The following is a 19,530-nucleotide window of genomic DNA, read 5'->3' on the forward strand; positions in this document are numbered from 1 at the left end:
ACCTGCCCACTCCCCACCCCCAGTTCCTGGCAATACTGTTGCATACAGAAGATACATACCTTCCCTTCAAAAAAAAATATCCAGTTATTCAGCATCTGGGCTGTAACAGTGGCTTGAGCAGTCTCAGGGATTAAAACAAATCTTTCCAGATGCTTGAAGAAGGGTTACCTGTATGGAGAAACAGCAGTTTCACTTTCTCCAGTGTGGTTTGGACAGGGCTTTCTAGGTTTTTGAACCTGCCCCAATTTCTAGCGTCTTCCCTTCTCATGCCCCCAGGTGGTTAGCAGAGTTAGACACCATATTTTTATTTTTTGTGAATTGCCTATTTATAGTGTTTTTCTAACATAAAAGTAACACATGTTCATGATCTAAACCTGAAACATTACAGGAATATGACACATAGCAAATAAAAGTCCCCTAGAAGTCAGTGCCCCAGAGATAGCCACTGGAAATGTGTTTTTCCTTCAGATTTTTATCTCTGCATATGTTAAACATTTTATATTTTTATTCTAAAAATGGGATCATTCAACAGTGTTTGTATATTTTTTTCTTAATATCTTGGCCATCTTTCCATGTTAGTACATATAGGTCAACCTCATTGTTAAGGACTCCTGATTCCTAGGTTTTTAGTCACACAAGGGCATAGTCTCCTTCCCATCCCCTCTAGTATTTCACTTTGCTGTGGAAAGGCTTCGATTTTGTTTGTTTGTTTGGGCTTCAAATACAGAAGATCCATTTTATCTAGTATATTTATGTTTGATTGGTTGTTATTTAAAAATTCAAACGACTTAAAAGGAATAGAATAGCATATATTATTCCCTTCAACCCCTAACCCCCTATCTACTAGTTCTTCTCCTCAGAAACAAACCACCGTTATTACCAGTTTCACAGAAATCTCGAGAGGTACAGTATACATAAAGAAGGCTTGAATGTTTTAAAGTGACGTTTGCTTAGGTAACCGAGTCTATCCATATACAACAGAGACATCTGTTTGTTTCATTTATTCAGTCAGCAATTATATGATGAGCATCTTATATGTTCCCAGCAGTCTATTAAGTTCTGGACCTACAGGGAGGACCATCACACAACTACCCTCCAAGGAGCTTATGGTCAGCAGGGACGATCGACATTTGACCAAAACATAGCTACATATAAATAAGAAATGGTGATGAGTATTGTGGAAGAAAAGAACAGGGCTTATATACTTCATTTCCAAATAGTGATAGATTGTATTTTTTAATGCAGAGGTGTGGATGGGAGATCAGCGGCAAAGACATGAAAGCAAAGACTTAATCCCCAACCCTTGTTCTTGATTCTTGCCAAGACCTTCTACCTTCTTTGACAAAATGACCTGTTGAGAGGTAGGGTAATTCACCAATCAGTTTTATCACTGGATGACAGGGTGCAGGAGAGACCTTTGTCAGCCAAACTGTGAGCTTTGTGCTGACAGGAACTGTGTCCTGCATCTCTTTGTGTCCAGAACCCCAGTTAGAACAAACTGATTCAGGTACTGGGCAATAGGTGCTTTTATTACATTCTCATTTTATACCTTAGTGGCACTGAGAGTGGTAGGTTTTCTTATTCCTTTTTTAAAAGATGAGAAAACTGAGGCTTAAAGAGGTATAAAAAAAAAAGTCCCTTCTTTAAAAATATACCTATCCCCCTAAAAACAACAACAACAACAACAACAACTTTGACCATAGTCATATACTTCATTGGTAGCAGAGTTCTGCAGACATTAGCTGGTCCATGTGGCTGTGACCCCAACTTAGTCAGTCTCCTTCCTTCAGAGAACTGGATACCATCCATCTCTCCCATGTGCTGGCTGGCCTAGGCTCTGTTACTTCAGAGTTTTCTTGAAGAGTTTTAAAGCAACCAGATCATCCTGTTCTAAATATTTTTCTGGGATTGAGGTCAAGGCAGCAGCATGATCCTCTCTTAAATGGGTCAGAGGAGGAGAACTCCTGTGGCTCCCCGAAAGGTCAACGCTCTTTGTGCTCACTGCGCCTTCTTTTCCAGCTTGTGTCCCAGGCTGGGGGCTGGCCAGGAAGCAGAGGCAGACTTCATGTGTCCTGGGGGACTTTTATGTGAATGACACTATTAGTTACTATGTGGAGTGGATGCACAGGGAATTCCACAGAAGACAAATTATCTTATAGTAGAAACAAAAGGTAGTATTGGCTACAAACGTCACCTTTGGAATCAGACAGTTCTGGGTTCCAGGCCTGACTCTTTCACTTACTTATTGTGTGACCTTAGGCAATTTACTTAATCTTTCTGTAGCTCAGTTTGGGTAGACAATAATATCACTTATGTAATAGGATTCTTACGAGGAATACATGAACTAACATGCAAGATGTTGACTGTACTGCCAGGCACATAGTAAGCAGTCAGTAAGGAATAGTTGCTGCCATTATTATTATTGTTATTAATAACAATATGAGACTAATCAAGTGATTAGTGTATACTACCAGTTAAGTACCAATGATGATCAGAAAAGGAATGGTCAGTTTGGGTGGGTTATCCAGGAAATCTCTGGAGGTGGAAGAAGTGGACTGAAATATGCCAGGTAGGGCAAATATGAAAGAGGGAGGCTGAACTGAACTGGAGTGGGGATAAAAAGAAGAAACAAACTCAACGTCTGGCATCCTTGGACTCCACCACCAGCTCTCCTATCGTCATAACCAATATGTCCAGTCCTTCATGGCTCTCCATTTTGGAGAGTCTTTCATTAATGGTTATAGTTTTGAGGTGGTAGGGAGGGGGCCTAGTTGGCTGAGCTTGAGAGTATCTGTGTCTTGGTGGGTCCTAATTCTGCAACTTGGTTTGTGGGTTCAAAGCCTAATTTTTGTCAGCTTACCCAGGGATGTTAGTTTCTAACAGACTGAGTCATACTTCCCAACCTTACAAGAGACTCCCTGATAAACCATCAGGCCAAAGAATCGATTGATTATGAGAGTAAGACCTTTATAGAGATGAGAACCCTTGTGCCTTTCAGCCCTCTCTGATAGCAAGGTTCCTCAAGCCAAATTAAATAAGGCTTGTTTGATAACCTAAAATTAGAACAAAATGGAGGTGAAGAATCTCATGAGAGAGACCATGTAGGCTTTGGTAGGCCGTCGAGACCTATCCCTTTTTGCTTATCTGTCACAGCTTTGTAGTATGATCTGAATATGTGTCCTTTTCTCTCTTTCCATTACTGGAGGCCCATCAGTAACACTTTTTCTCTTAGATGTTCCTGTTTTCTAATTGCATGCAAATACTCTTTGTGTGCTATGAGTATGTTATTCTCTTGAGTTTCTTTGTAATCCTTTTGATAAGATTTGGAAATTGCCTACTTCTCAACAGCAGTGTATTAATAGTTACAGTGATTCTCTCATTGTATGGTCTTTTTGGCTTTGTTCCCAAATACTAGGGATGTTTCCAGTCAGGGCTGCCACGAACGGCTATGCACTGCACAACCCTAGGAGAGGGTGCCATTCACATAGACTGTAATTGAATGGCGCCACTAGGGTTGTGCAGTGCACAACCTACACAACTGTACTCGGTGGCCCTGGCATAATGTAATGTCGACGCTTTCTTCATCAAGGGCAGGGTCTTGGGAGAAGCAGAGAGTACCAGTTTGGAACCATTGTCAGGGACTTAGTAAGGGAGCTGAAAGAGTGAGCTGCTGCTGTGACTAGGAAAGGAAAAAAGAAGTACAGTTGTGGCTTCAGGAGGATTATCCTCTGGCAGTGACAGCCATCATATGGAAGCTCTACTTACCTTCATTCTCTCAGTAAATAATTTTTTTAGAGCCTACTGTGTGAGGGTTGAAGAACAGGGAAGTGTTTGCATAGGAGGGAACATTTGAACGGGGCTTTGTAAGAGAAGCAGAATGTAAACATGTGAAGATGAGTTGGGAGAGGAGAATTTCAGGGGGGAAAGTAGGGAAAGGAAAGACAAAGGAAACCACAAGGGGTGTATGAGTAATGGTGAATAATTCATCTCAGTTGGATAGAAAGGCACTTGAGAGGGAGTAGTGAGTAATAATGTTGATGGTGGAGGGGGTCAAATGATGATGCAGGAGGGGAGGGACTTGAATGCTAAATTAAGGAGTTTGGACCTTATTCACCAAGCAATAAGGAGCTATCCAAAATTTGTGGGGTTTAAAACAGCATTATTGAGATATAATTCACATACCATACAATTTACTCATTTAAACTGTGCAATTGAATTGTTTTTTGTATGTTCACATATATCTGCAGCTATCACCATAGTTAATTTTAGAACATTTTCATTACCCCTCAAAAAACTTCCATACCATTTAGCTATTAACCCCCCACCTACCTTCCCTCCTCCCAGCCCTAAGCAATGGCTAATGTACTTTCTGTTCCTATAGAATAGCCTATTCCTGACATTTCATGTAAATGGAGTTGTTACAACATGTGGTCTTTTTTGACTGGCTTCTTTCACTCAGTATAATGTTTTTAAGGTTCATTTATGTTGTAGCATGTATCAGTACTTTGCTTTTTTATGCAAAATAATATTCCATTGTGTGGAAGTAACCACATTTTGTGTATCCATTTGTCTGTTGACGAACATTTGGGTTGTTTCCACCTTTTGGCTATTACGAATAATGCTGCTGTGAACATCTGTCTGTAAGTTTTTTGTTGGACATAGGTTTTCATTTCCTTTGGGTATAGGAGTAGAATTGCTGAGATATATGCTAACTCTATGTTTACCCTCTTAATGAACTTCCAGACTGTTTTCCAAAGTTGCAGCACCATTTTATATCCCCACCAATGTGTATAAGGGTTTCTCCACATCCTTGTGAACACTTGTGATTGTCTTTATTTCAGCCATGCTAGTGGGTGTAAAGTGTTATCTCATTGAGTATTTGATTTGCATTTCCCTGATGACTAATGATATTGAACATCTTTTCATGGGCACATTGGCCATTTGTATGTTTGCTTTGGAGCAATGTCTATTGAAGGTTATGTGTCTTTTTATTGTCGAGTTTCAAGAACTGTTTATTCTGGACGCTAGACTCCTGCCAGATATACGATTTACAAAATCTTTTCTTCCATTATTTGAGTTGTCTTTTTCACTTTCTTAATAGTTAGTGTCTTTTGAAGCACAAAGTATTTTAACTTTGGTGAAGTCCAATTCATCTGTTTTTTCTTTTGTCACTCATGCTTTTGGTGTCACATCTTAGAATCCATTGCCAAATTCTAGGTCATGAAATTTATCCCTGTAAATCCAGACTGTTTTCCACAGTTGTAGCACTATTTCATAGGTTTTATAGTTTTTGCTCTTACATTTAGGTCTTTGATCGATTTTGAGTGAATTTTTGTATATAGGTTGTGAGGTAGGGGTTCAATTTGATTCTTTTATATGTGGATAACCAGTTATTCAGCAGTATCTGTTGAAGAGACTATTCTCTCCACAATTGAATGGTGTTGGTGCCCTTGTTGAAAATCAGTTGTGGGGGTTTATTTCTGAACTTTCAGTTTTATTCTTTTGGTCTCTGTGTCTATCCTTATGCGAGTATTATACTGTTTTTGTTACTGTTACTTTGTGGTAAGTTTTGAATCAGGTAGTATGAGTCCTCCTACTTCTTTTCAAGGTTGTTTTGGATATTTGGGGTCCCTTGCATTTCCATATGAATTTTAGAATCAGCTCGTCAGTTTCTACAAAAAAGTCAACTGGGATTCTGATAATTACTGCTATGAATCTGTCATCTGAAATTTTTAAGGAGGAGTGTAATATAATCACAGTGCTATTTTACGACTAGAAACCTGGCCAGGCATGGTGGCTTACACCTGTAATCTCAGTACTTTGGGAGACCAAGGCAAGACGATCGCGTGAGCCCAGGAGTTTGTGACTAGCCCAAGCAACGTAGCGAGACCCTGTCTCTACAAAAAATTTTAAAGAATCAGCTGGGTGTGGTAGCACACACCTATAGTCCTAGCTACTTGGGAGGCTGAAGCAGGAGGATCGCTTGCGCCCAGGAGTTGGAGGTTGCAGTGAGCTATGATCGTGCCACTGTACTCTAGCCCAGGTGACAGAACAAGACCCTGTCTTTAAAAGAAAAAATAGAAACCCAACAATACTGTATGAATTAAGAGTGAAAAAGGAGAGACATTGGATACCTGGAGATCAAATAGGAAACTGCTGTAGTAGTTTAAGAAAATGATAGGGACTGCACTAGGAAAAGATAGTGAGGATGGATTTGAAATATATTGAAAAGGTTGAAGTGACAAGATGACAGGACTTGAGGACTGACTACATGAGGGGGCTGAGTGAGAAAGGGATGGAATGTCAAGAATAGCTATGAGGTTCGAAGATAGGCTAATTGATTTAGATTATGGTACCTTTTTTTAACTTTGTATTTTGAAATGATTTTTGACTTAACAGAAGAATTGCAAAGATATTACTCCTGTATACTCTTCACCCAGCTCCCCCTAATGTTAATGTCTTGCATAACTATGGTAAAATTATTAAAACTGAGAAATTAACATGTGTACAGTGCTATGTGAACTTGACTACAGATTTATTTAGACTTCACCAGTTTTTCCATAAGTGTCCTTTTTCTGTTGCAGGATCTAATCCAGGATCCCTAATTGCATTTAGTTGTCATGTCTCCTTAGTCCCCTCTAGTCTGTGACAGTTCCTCAGTCTTTGTCTTTCACAGTCTTGACAATTTTGAAGAGTACTGGTCAGTACTCTTTGTAGAATGCCCCTAATTTGGGTTTATCTGATGTTTTTTTCATGACTTGATTTCGATTTTGCAGTTTGGGCATCCAATAAGTTGATGCTATCAATGGTTCATACTTATTTTGTTCCTTACAATGTGCCAGGCACTTGAACTAGGTGCTTTAAGCATTCAATCCTTACAGTTACCCTATAAGATAGTGTTATTGTAATCCCCATTCACCAGATGAGGAAACTGAATTTAAGGGGTTAAATATTCTCTCCCTGAAGGCAGCTGGACAAGGGAAGCCAAGTAACATATCAGAATATTCTCATGGAAGCATGGAATTAGAACAAATGAAGTTAGATAAATTAAAATTTTAATATGAGCTGTCGCTGATGTGGCTCATAGTAGGGATAGATTTTCTATTGAAATCAGAATAATTATAGCTATTATGTATTCAGTCCTAGTTGTATGCTAGGCATTGTGCCATTTGCTTCTCTTGCTTTATCTCATTTGATCCTCTCCAAACCTTGTGAGACACGGGTACTATTTTTATCCCCATTTTACAGATGAAAATTCCTCCAATCTCTTGCCCAAGGCCACAGTGCTGCTAAGTGACAGAGCCAGCATGTGGATCCAAGTCTGTCTTGACTCTAAAGCCTGTAGTCTTAGCTACTTAGCAATGCTACGTATTCTGTTTCCATCCTCTTAATAGGGATGAATTTGCCAATGGGACCAGAAAACATGATATTTATGGGCTTGGGTGTGAACACTGCTTGGGTGTGGAAACTACCAAATATGCATTTGCAACTCTCCTTATTTTATACCTCAGTGTATGGCCAACCACATTCTTTCTTTAGCTGTGATTTAAGCAGGTTGCAATCTGGTCTTTCAAGTCTGGGATTTTAAAGACTAACTCTTACTAGGCATTCTTATTTCCCTTTTATCTAAATTCTTGAGGGAAGCGTCTTTGTAATCTCCTTAGACTGACAAAAATGGTAAATTCTCAGAAAGATGTAAACTGAGGGAAATAATGGGAAGACTGAGGATGGGCATTTAACTGTGGAGTGTAGGGAAGTTTTCCTGGAGAAAATGATGCTTAATTGTGCATTTTTTTTTTTTTTTTTTTTTGCTGTTACAAAAGCGTTTAGTTTATTCTCATCAATATCACTGATATCCTCTCAGTTCACATTTGCCAACACTGCTCCTCTCCTTACAGTAGTTAATGTGCAATCTCACTTGGGGGCCCGGGGAGGGGGCGGGGCTCGGCCCTTAATTGTGCATTTTAAGGGTAAATGAGAGTTAGCCATAAGATGAAAGGTGGGAAAGCCATTCTGGAAGAGTGAATAGGATTAGCAATGGCACAACTTCTTGATGTTGGAGATTTAAATTTTAAAAACAAAATTACGAAAATATTAAGAAAACAATAAGTGATGCTATAATTCCAGGGCTGTAAAAGATGTTCAAAGCATGATATCCAGACAGAAGCCATAAAGGAAATGACAAATACATCTGATTACATAAAGTTTAAAAAAGCTTCCATACATCAAAAAACTACCATAAGCAGAACTGCAACAATAACAACCTGGGAAAAATATTTGCAATAAATGGCAAACTGTATTAAAACTGTCTGTATTAAAAATCATTAACATATTAAATATAAATAGCTCTTTATAACTCATTAAAAAAAGAACACACCAGTTGAAACATAGGCATAGTGCACAGATGCTCACATCTCAAAAGAAGAAATACAGCTGGCCAATAAACCTGTTAGAAAATAGTGTAACATTTCTGGTAATCCAAGATGTACAAATCAAAATGATTAATTGTGTGTATGTGTTTTGCCTTTTAAACAAATGATAATTACCAAATGATAATTACCTGTTGGCCAGGTTGCAGCAGAAAGCATATTCTCATATGTTGTTGGAGGGAGTATCAATTCAAATAACTTTTCTGGAGGGCAGTCTAGTATTGTGGATCAAAAGCCTTAAAATGGATATTCAATCCTTTGAAGATCTAGAAAGTCTATGAGTGTGGACTAAGGAAATAGTAAAGGAACTGAAAATATTGACATAACTTACATGTTGTGTAACAGGAGGATATTGGTTGAGTAAATCTTTGCATATCCATATAATTGAATACATTGAAGCTATTGGAAAATGAGGTGCTAGAGTGTATTGATTGACCTCAAGTATGATTAGGAGACAGTTTGGCATAATGCATGAGGCTGTCATGCTGGAGAGATAGGCGGGGTGCAGAGGAAAGAAGGCTTTGTCTGTCATGCTGAGGACCTTGAGCTTTTTCTGCAGGTAGTAGCAAGCCATGGAAGGATTTAAAATGGTAGATCAGAGGGGCAATTGAGATAGATCCCTCTTTGGAAGTGTGCCTGGAAGTAGGAGACCAGTGAAGAGATTATTGCAGTGCTCCTAAGAGAGCTGATGAGAGCCCTAGGGTATGAACATTAGTGGATAGAGCCATAAGACAGGCTTTCAGCAGCCCAGTGAGTTAATCTTCCCTGTGGTGGGTAATGGTTATGTGTTCTTGGCCTTAGGAATCCCCAGAGAGCTGCATGCCATTACAGGAGGTGGAGCCAGGAGGGCTGGGCCTGGGGAAGTAGTGTGCTAGGCCAAACACCACTCTCCTGCACCTCTCTTACTCTCTTCCTCCCTTTCATTTGGTTTGCCCATGCCCCTTCACTGCTTAATCTGGCTAGTGCCTCATTTAGGATGGTCTGTGGTGACTGCCCCTTCTCCCATTTACAGTTCTCATAGTACTAAAAATTCCTCCTGAGAACAAAATCCGTCTTCTTTAGGTCCTGTGAGATGGGGGTTTGTTGAATCTATTGTTGAGATGGAGCAAAAGTGGATGGGAGGATGAACAATGATGGCAGTGAACTTGGGACTGATACAACTATGGGGACAGGAATAGGAAGCAGAACAAGTGATGGCTTAGAGGTTGGGTAGAGAAGGTGGGAACCTGGAGCCAGAGCAGTTCAGAGGTAAGGGATGAACTGGAACAGCAAGTGGTACCTATATTGGGTGCTGAGGAAAGAGCTGAATTAGCTGAATTTACAAGTTTTGGAGTAGGAGAATCTTGGAGTGGTACAGGGATTTTTCCTGGGGAAGCTGAGAGTGTGGTTTTGAATGGAACCTGTGGATTTTTCGGGGGGAAAAAAAAGTCAAAAAGACCTCAGTTTTGTAAGGATTCAAGGATTGCAAGTGCCCACCAAAAGACCTGGGGATGAGGCAGGTTGGAGCTAAAACAAGCCTGTCTTTGGGGAATGCTGGACTCTGAAACTCATCTGTGTAGACATAATTTGCTGCCCTGTTGGATTTGTATTTTGAGGTATCTCATTGTAGAGAGTAGACCTTATGAGCTGACTGGTGGCACAGGTATGGGGCCGTTGGCGTGACTCCATGTGTGCCATGTGATTAAGGGGTAGCGTTAGAGTCTAAAGAAAAGAAGCCCCCATGAGGCCTGATTTATGTCAGGTGTGTGGTGGAAAGTGCACTGAACTGGCAGTTAGGGGACCTGGGTTCTCATCGGAAGGCTTTTCAGAACCTTTCCCCCTTAGTTTCTTCTCTAAAATGGGGTTTAATAAGATAGCCCTGCCTGTCTCCCAGGCGATGGGAAAGTAGAAGTGCTCTGCAGCACTTCTCTGTATGCTCCTTGCTCATGCTCTGTGCTTCAGGTGCTGAGCTGGGCAGATTTCAGCATGAATGCAAAGTGCCAGGTTGGTGCTGGGATATGCTCAGATACTTAATTATCTTCCCACTGTCCTTGTTTGCATTTCCAAGTGTCCTCTCTTCCCACTCTGTTTGCAGCCGAAGGGATAGTTTAGCTTTCTCTCTCTGAAAACACATGCTACCAAATTTGGAGGCGGTTAGAAGGCAACCAAGGACGAAAGCAGGGTTGTTTCCAGGTCAAGGCTGGGGGCCCTTGGGCCTCTGAATTAAAATGTTATTTTCATGTGGCTCTATTGGCTGATGGCGATTATGGATGTGATGCTAGCATGACAGAGCAAAGAGATTCAGTATCATAAATCTTTGAAGTTGCTAAAGGAAGCCGTGAGTTTATTGGAAATGGAATGTGATGAATTTGAGGTCCTTTTTCAAATCTGCCGATTTGATACGTGTACATGTATCTGATTTAAAGATTGCTTGAAAAAGATACCCTCTCTCCTGGTGATGGGAATAGTCAGACAAGATGAGAAAGGCCAAAGTACTGATTAGAATGACTTGGCCACATGAAAGTAACTGTTGGAAAACTCACTTAAGAGTCAAGACTAGATTAGCTATCTCAAACGAAGTTAGATCCTTGACTGATGCAATAACAGAACAACCGATTGGATTGGGACTGGAGGCTTATTCCCTTTAGTAGGTTCCTGGGCTTCTGGCATAGGGAAGTTGTAGATAAGAACCAGCCAAATGGAGTTATAAAGGAAATTTGCCCCCAAGAATCTGCTCATCTTCTCTTGGCTGTGGGTATAGAAAGGTAAAATTTAACTGTAGCGCCCAGTGTTGCATTTTTACTTCTCTGTTTAGCATGTTGGAAGTGTCTTGGGTATTCCAGAAGCTCAGGAAGGCTGCTGGCATGACACTTTGGTGACTCCAGAAGTATTGAGGATCTTTCCAAAGTGATTGGGGCCCCTGTCTCCTCTCTCTATACTGTAGCTTCTGAGTGTAGCCTTTGATGGGCCTGCTTCTGGGTAACTATGTGCAGCCTCCACCTTGGTCCCTTGCCTAAGGTGAGTAACTTTACTGCTGGGTCAGGGGTAAAGAATACCAGCTTTGTTTATTTCTTTCTTGGCCTGTTCCTGAGGGGTGGGGTGGGAGTGGGGATAAATTAATGTTTGGATAATTGAAATTCCAAGTCTACAATCCTTATCCAAAACCATTAGGGTGATATGTATTTCAGAAACCAGAATTTTTTGGATTTTAGAAAGACAATACCGTGCATGTAGAATATTTTACATCTACTCCCAGTGGGGTTTGGAGGAGTACCGCACAAATACATTATTATTTTTGTGGAAAACGTGACTATTCACCATAACTGGAATAAATAAAATCTATAAATAGCCTTACCTCAGTTCATGTCATGTTTTGCTATCACAGTAGCTTTGAAAAAAGACAAACGTTCAGTTTGTAGAGCTTTTTGGATTTGGGGATTGCCAATAAAGGATTGTGGACCTGTAATTATCATTGGCTTTGTACTTTTAATCAACTTGATCGTAGGGGAAAAGGCATGTTTTCAGTGGATGTTTCCTTGGAGGGGCTATTTGGTGAGGTATCACGCAGGTGATGGACTCCTGACCATGTTCTTTTTAAGACCCTTTCTCTTTTCCATTCTTCTTTCTCTTCCTCTTGGCAGGGATTCTAGTAGGTGTCCTTCCTTATAGTGATTTTCCTTATAGTACCCTTTTCTTCTAAATGTGGACTCTGAGAGAACTGAAGACCATCCAAATGCTAAAGAACATACACATGCCAAAGTCAACAAGCCCATAATGCAGATAATATATATTAATAAGAGCTCTCAACAAGATAGGGACCCATGCCAATGATTTTAAACTATACCATTAAGTCACTATAGGTGAAGGAACTCTAGAAATATGACTTTCACTCTTTTGTCAATCCTTAATCTTGCTGAATGTCTTTGACTCCTGTAGTAATTCTGTCCAAGGTCAACAATTCAGCATATCAGGCTGTCAGGAGTGGTCGAATCTCCTGAAGCATTTGTTAAACATGTAGATTCCTGGGGTCCATTACTTGTAGAATCAGAATTCTTAGTGGGGAACCCAGTAATGTATGTTTAACAAGTTCTTCTGGGGACTATTTTTTTTTTTGTCCTTCTTGATGTTTGAGAACCATTGTATGGGTGAAGGTCAAACTGCCACAGCTGCAGGTTTTCAAAGGTTGTAACCCAGGCCTACGTCACACCAAGTATCAGGGAACTGTACTGATGTGTTTCTTAGAATGACAAGGCTATTTTTGTTTAGTTTGACCTGGGAGTAGAATGGAAGTGTAAAAACACTTAGGCATGCCTTGAAACAAAAGAATTGAATCAAAGGGAGGTTTAGAACCTGGGGGTGGCAGTTTGATAGGGTTGCCAGATAAAATATGGGATGTCCAGTTAAATGCAAATTCTAGATAAACAATGGATATGTTTTATATAAATATGTTCCATGCAATATTTAGGATGTACTTAGAGCAAAACATTATTCATTGTTTATCTGGAACTTGCGTTTAACTGGGCATCCTGTATTTTTATTTGCTAAATTTGGCAATGCTGAGTATTGATAAACTCTTCTCCCATGGAAGGCAAACCAGATGGCATGTGTGAGTGTGTGTGTGTGTGTGTGTGTGTGTGTTCCATGCTCAGAATCTATTTTTACCTGCCCTGGGTTAAAAGCTTCTAAGACTCACTACTTGTGTAATGAAATTGAAGCATTGGAAATTTGAGTCTTGTCACTTCCCTCTCTGTCTCTCTCACACACATGTGTGCACACACACATGCATGCATGTGCAAACACAAACACGTACTTTGGGAAACCACCTGCTTGCCTTTTTAAAATTTTTATATTACTTTTTTTATGTTAGAGTTTTGGTTATTTTTTGTTTGTTATTGTTAAAATAACATTGTGTCACTGTGTCCAGCATTTCGTTTGCTTGCTAACTATTCTTAATTTTTCAATTGCAGATCTTTCTCCTGGCCTGCCCTCCATGTCGGGGAGCTACCGTCGTCTTCAAGTAAGAGAAAATTGTTTTTGGCTCTATTGCCCTTGCTATTCAGACTATTTTTGTCTGTTTGATAACAAAAGATGATGAGCACATTGGTGTGAACACCATCGGCTTGCACCCCTTTGTCTCTGAAATTCCCCAAAGGACAACAAAAATCTGCGAGGGCCCACTGAAAAAGGAAAATGTTGTATGTGGAGATGTGATTTTCGTCAAGCCCTGACAAATCCTTTTTAGCAAATCCTTGTGGTGGGGGTTGTCTGGCCAAGGCATTTTCCTTTGGAAGGTTGCTGCCCTGCTAAAGTTTCTCTTGAGAGCATGCTAGGGGCCAGACAGCTTCTCTCCTCTCCAGAATCTTGGTTTTGTGATCCTACTGCCCCACTGAGGATATGATTCTTGACATTGAAGGGTATTATTCTTATGTTTTGATGGGTTTTTTTTCTTAAAGTACAAATTAAAGTGAGGAGAGAAAAAATATCACCTTATTACAAGTCCTGACTTTCATAAAAATAGCAAACATCAAATCCATTAAAGTATATTGCAGGCAAACCGTGTTTCTCTAAAGGCAAGTTTACTTAAATGAAATTATCAAGAGTCCCGGAACCCTCATTTTAACTGTGAATTGTGACCATCTCACTTATCAAACCTTTTATTAGAGTTGCTAATGAGAAGCTAAATCCACTGAATTAATTTCATCTCTTTTCCTCTTCCTTGACCCCTGTTTTGGAGCTGTTCCTGAGCAGTGAAATGGCCGCAAGCCAGAGGGAGGGAACAGGAAGTAAAGAGCCTAGCAGATTCTTGGATAATTGAGAGTGGTGTAAATGGCTTTCTGATTTACTTAAGTCATTGAAGTGTTACGTAGGGGGAAAAGGACCCCATTTGCTGTTTCAAATAGCCCCTTGAAATAGCCACTTAGTCTCTTGCCTTAGGTGAGTAACTTTCTGCTAGATGAGGGGTAATGGATCCTGATTTCATATATTTCTTTACTTGGACAGCTCCTAAGGGAAAGGGGTGTTTAACCCTGTTTCCCTCCCTTGATTTTCCAAAATGAGCTCAATTACTCAATGTAATGTTTTTAAAGTAACATTTATTGGTTTTATTTCATTTTTAAATGAAATAAAATCTACAATTCTCATTACAGAAAATACAGAAGACACATAAAGAAGAAAATAAACATCACCCTTAATGCTACCACCAAGAGATAACTTTGGTTATTGCTTTCCTTTTTTAATAAGCAGAGATCATATTGTATATTGAGGTGTTTATTGCATCTTTTCTAAATTTAATTTATTATTTATATATTTATATACATGTATAAATATGATCAATGGATTTATTTTTTTACAGTGGTCCTTTTTTTCTTTTCCTGTTTTTTGTTTGCTTCCTAGCTCTCTCTGCCTTTTCACACCATTCTTGTATCTTGCATATTACCAAAGCAGTATGTACCTTTCTGTATTTTTCTCCATGCACATAGGTTCTCTCTCTCTCTCTCCCGTTCTCTGTCAGTCACTCACAGACAGACAGACACACACACACACATACACATGCACACATACACGTGGGTTTTGTAACGCTTTGTTCGTTGTTTGTTTTACAAAAATAGGATCTTATATATACTTCTTGGTTTTTCACTCAACAGTATCTTATAAATCTATCAAAGTGTATTGATATAATTTCATTCTTTTACCAGGCTGCAAAATATTTCACAGATTCACAACAGTTTATTCAGCCATTCCTCTATTAATAAACATTTACTTTCTTTCCAGATTTCTGCCACTATAACCAGTGCTGAAATAAACATCATTGTGCATATGCCTTTATAATTGTTGCTTTTCATTTAGATAGATAAATAGATAGATGGATGTAGATACAGGTTTATAGATATATATGAATATTTATAGATAAAATATATTTATGTTAGGAGGTGTTATCTTATTGATTTACAAAGACAGGCTGTTATACTTCACTTTTTGCTTTTGTATGTAATATATGAGATTATTCTTTTCTTCATATCCCTATCAGCAACAGATGTTATGGTTCTTTTATAATTTTGACAATCTAGATATAATTCCTTGGCTACTAGTGAATTCCAGTATTATCTCATTTTTTTGTTCAATTAAATTTGTTCTTCTTTGAATTGTCTATTCATATCATCTCCCCATTTTCCTATGAGCTGTTTGTATTTGTCTTCATTTGTAATACTTCTTGGTATATCTTAGATATCAGCCCTTTGTCTGCCATCATTACTGATATCTTTCCCAAATCTATATGTATTTATTTTGCTGATGGTATATATTTCCATATACTTTTTTATACTTTTTATATGCAAATATGACTCTTTTCTTGTATAGCTTCTGGATTTCCAGTCTTGGTTGAGATTGGTTCTTAAAGATGGGTAACCGTTTGTACTAGAGTAATATATTAAATACTCCCTATTTTTCCCTGTGACCAGAACTACCATCTTTTTGGCTATTAAATGTTTGACATATTAGGATCTACTTATAGATTCTCTATTCTGTTTCATCTGTGTGTCTTTTCATGTCCGCAAATCTTATTAATTACATTACCTTTTAAAAATATTTTTCTTGACTATTCTTTGGCACTTTTTCCTACATAGAAATTTTAAGACCACTTTTACTCACCCTCTTCTCCCAACCCCTATTGGAATTCTAATTAGAATTGCATTTAAGTTTATATTTCAGTTTTAAATTATATGGCTTCTTTTATCTAAGAAATGGTATTTCTTTCTACCTGTTGAGATCTTGTTTTATGTCTTTTGATTAGATTTATTTTTTTCTTCATATCTGCCCTATGCCTTTCTTGATACATTTATTCCTCAAGAACTTACAGCTTTTTTCCCCTGTTGTGAGTGCAATATTTTTCCTCTTTCCATTCCTAAGTGCTTCTTGCTAGAATAGTAAAAGGTTATTGATTTAAAAATATTTACCTTCTCTCTGGCTATGTTAATCAAATTCTCTTGTTAATTCTGGTAAATTTTATTTCAGTTTTGTCTCTTTCTGATGGCTGTACCAGTTACTTCATTTTTTGTTACATTTGCTAGAAGCTCAAACAGAGTTAAATAAAATGGTGATGGTGGGCTGCTCTGCTTAAAACTGATTTTAAATTGAAATGTTTTCTGTATTCTTCCATATTTACTGTTGGTATTTGCTAAATAGTCTCTTATATTTAAATAGCTTTCACATTTACTTAGAGATTTTTTTAAAGGGGGAATGGTTGCTGTATTTTATCACATGCTTTTTTGACATTTATTGATCATGTGGGTTTTTTTCACTTAAGTTTTTGATACAATTAATTATTACAATGATAGATTTTCAGGTTTTGAACCACTTTTAAAATACTGAAATGAGCCCTGCTGATCATAGTGTATTATTATATTGATACATTGCTGGATGCTATTTGTCTATATTTTATTTAGAACCTTGCTTCAGTATTCATAAGTGAGATCGGAGTCATTTTTTTTTTGTATTCTTTCCATCAGTATTAAGGATTAAGGTTATGGTGCCCATGTAAAATGTACTGGTTCTTCTTCTCTGGCCTGGAATACTTTAATTACCCTGAGAAATTATGTGTCCTTTAAAGGTCAGATAAAACTCATCTATGAAGCCATCTGGTCTTGGTGCCTTTTTCAGTGGGTAGACCTTTCCAATGTGTTCTATTCAAATCTTTTTGGGTCTATTTTGGTCATTTGTATTTTGTTGGGAAATTATCTACGTCTAAGTTTTCAAATTTGTTGCCATCAGTTTAGTTGAGCATGTAGTATCCTCTTATTTTATAATTTAAAAAATGTCTCCTGATCTGTAGTCATGTCTTTCTTAGAATTAATCCTGTCTGTTTTTCTGCTGTCTATTCTATATTTAAATCAGGTTAGCAAGCACTTTATTTTCGGTCACTTTGTAGAACCATATTTTGGATTTATTTATCCTTTCTACCTTATTTCATTTGTTTTTTTCTACTTAATTTTCAGCTTTTATCTTTAATGATTCCCTCTACCTGTTTTTTTCTAATCTCTCAAGACAAGTAATTATTCTTTTACTTTCTGTTTTCTTTAATTACAGTTTTCTATTCTGCTTCGTTCACTTAATGATATAAGTTTTCCCCATTTTATTATAAACTTTCATCCATATCATTTTTGTTTTTATTTATTTTATTTTATTTATTTATTTATTTTTAAGACAGGGTCTTACTCTGTCACCTGGGCTAGAGTGCCATGGTGTCAGCCTAGCTCATAGCAACTTCAAGCTCCTGGGGTCAGCCTCCCGAGTAGCTGGGACTACAGGCACCTGCCACCGTGCCCGGCTAATTTTTTCTATTTTTAGTAGAAATGGGATCTCACACTTGCTCAGGGCTCAGGATGGTCTTGAATTCCTGAGCTCAAGAGATCCTCCCACTTTGGCCTCCCAGAGTGCTAGAATTATAGGCGTGAGCCACCACGCCCAGCCACCGTATCATTTTTAAATTAAACTTTATATTTTGAGATTATATATGTAATTATAGCATGAGGGGACTTCAAAAAGTTTGTGGAAAATGCAGTTAAAAGACAAAAATAAAAATATAAACTTTATTTCTCAACATAAACTTTATAGAGTTCAAGACACTTTTGTAAGTGATGATACCAGCAATTTAGTCCATCCCTAAAGAGCTGAGGGTCCTAGGAACTTAGGTGTGTCAATGCAGTCTTTTTTTTTGATTATTAACTGAAGAAAATGGGTGCCATTTATAGATTTTTAAGTTTAGGAAACAAAAAGAAGTCAGAAGGAGCCAAATCAGGACTGTTAGGTAATGTCTAATGATTTCCCACTGAACCTCTCACAAAATTGCCCTTGTTTGATGAGAGGAACAAGGAGGAGCATTGTCATGGTGGAGAAAGATTCTCTGGTGAAGCTTTCCTGGGCATTTTTCTGCTAAAGTTTTGGCTACCTTTCTCAAAACACTCCCATAATAAGCAGATGCTATCATCCTTTGGCCCTCTGAAAAATCAAGCAAAATGCCTTGAGAACCCCAAAAAAACCATTGCCATGAAATTTGCTGTTGACTAGTCTGCTTTTGCTTTGACTGGACCACTTCCACCTCTTGGTAGCCATTGTTTTGATTGTGCATTGTCTTTAGGATCAGATTAGTAAAGCCATCTTTCATCTCCTGTTACAATTCTTTGAAGAAATTCTTCAGGATCTTGATCCGACTTTTAAAAAATTTCCAGTGAAAGCTCTGCTCTTGTGTACAGCTGATCTGGGTACAATGATTGTGGGACCTATTGAATGGAAAGTTTGTTCAACTTTATTTTTTCAGTCAGAATTGTGTAAGTTGAGCCAGTTTAGATGTCTATGGTATTGGCTATTGTTTCTGCTGTTAGTTGTTGGTCCTATTCAGTTAGAGCATAAACAAGGTGGATTTTTTCCTTGCAAATTGATATGGATGGTCTGCTGCTGCGGGCTTCATCTTCAACATCATCAATATCATCTCATCCCTTCTTTTTTTTTTTTTTTGGAGACAGAGTCTCGCTTTTGTTGCCCAGGCTAGAGTGAGTGCTGTGGCATCAGCCTAGCTCACAGCAACCTCAAACTCCTGGGCTCAAGAGATCCTCCTGCCTCAGCCTCCCGAGTACCTGGGACTACAGGCGCGAGCCACCACGCCCGGCTCATTTTTTATTTCTGTTTTTAGTTGACTTGCTAATTTTTTCTATTTTTAGTAGAGACAGGGTCTTGCTCTTGCTCAGGCTGGTCTCGAACTCCTGAGCTCAAGCGATCCTCCTGCCTTGGCCTCCCAGAGTGCTAGAATTACAGGCGTGAGCCACGGTGCCTGGCCCATCTCATCCCTTCTTAAATTGAGTTATCCATTTGTAAGCCAATGATTTCTTTGGGGGCATTGTCCCCATAAATTTCTTGTAAAGCATCAGTGATTTCACCACTCTTCACCCAGCCTTCACCATAAATTTGATGTTTGTTTTTGCTTTAATTTAGCAGAATTCATGTTGCTCTGATAGGGGCTCTTTCAAACTGATATCTTATCCTTCTTGATGCCTCAGACTATATCCTGTTCAGACATGTTACAGCAAGTAAGTACCAATTTATTTTTGTGCAAAAAAATTTTGAAATCCAT

General features: G+C 38.5%; 1 protein-coding gene across 9 annotated transcripts in view; it reads left to right on the plus strand.

Annotated features, from left to right (window-relative positions):
• Positions 1–19,530, plus strand: part of TMEM164 (transmembrane protein 164) — a 158,166-nt gene that overhangs the window by 45,618 nt on the left and 93,018 nt on the right. For 5 of the 9 annotated variants that reach the window (XM_012645615.1, XM_012645607.1, XM_012645636.1 and 2 more), the window contains one exon: positions 13,376–13,425. The exons of 2 other annotated variants lie outside the window; for them this stretch is intronic. In XM_012645615.1, the coding sequence (XP_012501069.1) occupies positions 13,376–13,425 (50 nt within the window). Of the gene's footprint in view, positions 1–11,352; positions 11,427–13,375; positions 13,426–19,530 lie in introns of those variants that run through there. 2 more of the 9 variants (XM_012645629.1, XM_012645656.1) reach the window with 2 other exon arrangements.

This window comes from Propithecus coquereli, unplaced genomic scaffold, assembly GCF_000956105.1.
Source record: "Propithecus coquereli isolate 6110/MARCELLA unplaced genomic scaffold, Pcoq_1.0 Scaffold104, whole genome shotgun sequence".
Classification (NCBI taxonomy): Eukaryota; Metazoa; Chordata; class Mammalia; order Primates; family Indriidae; genus Propithecus; species Propithecus coquereli.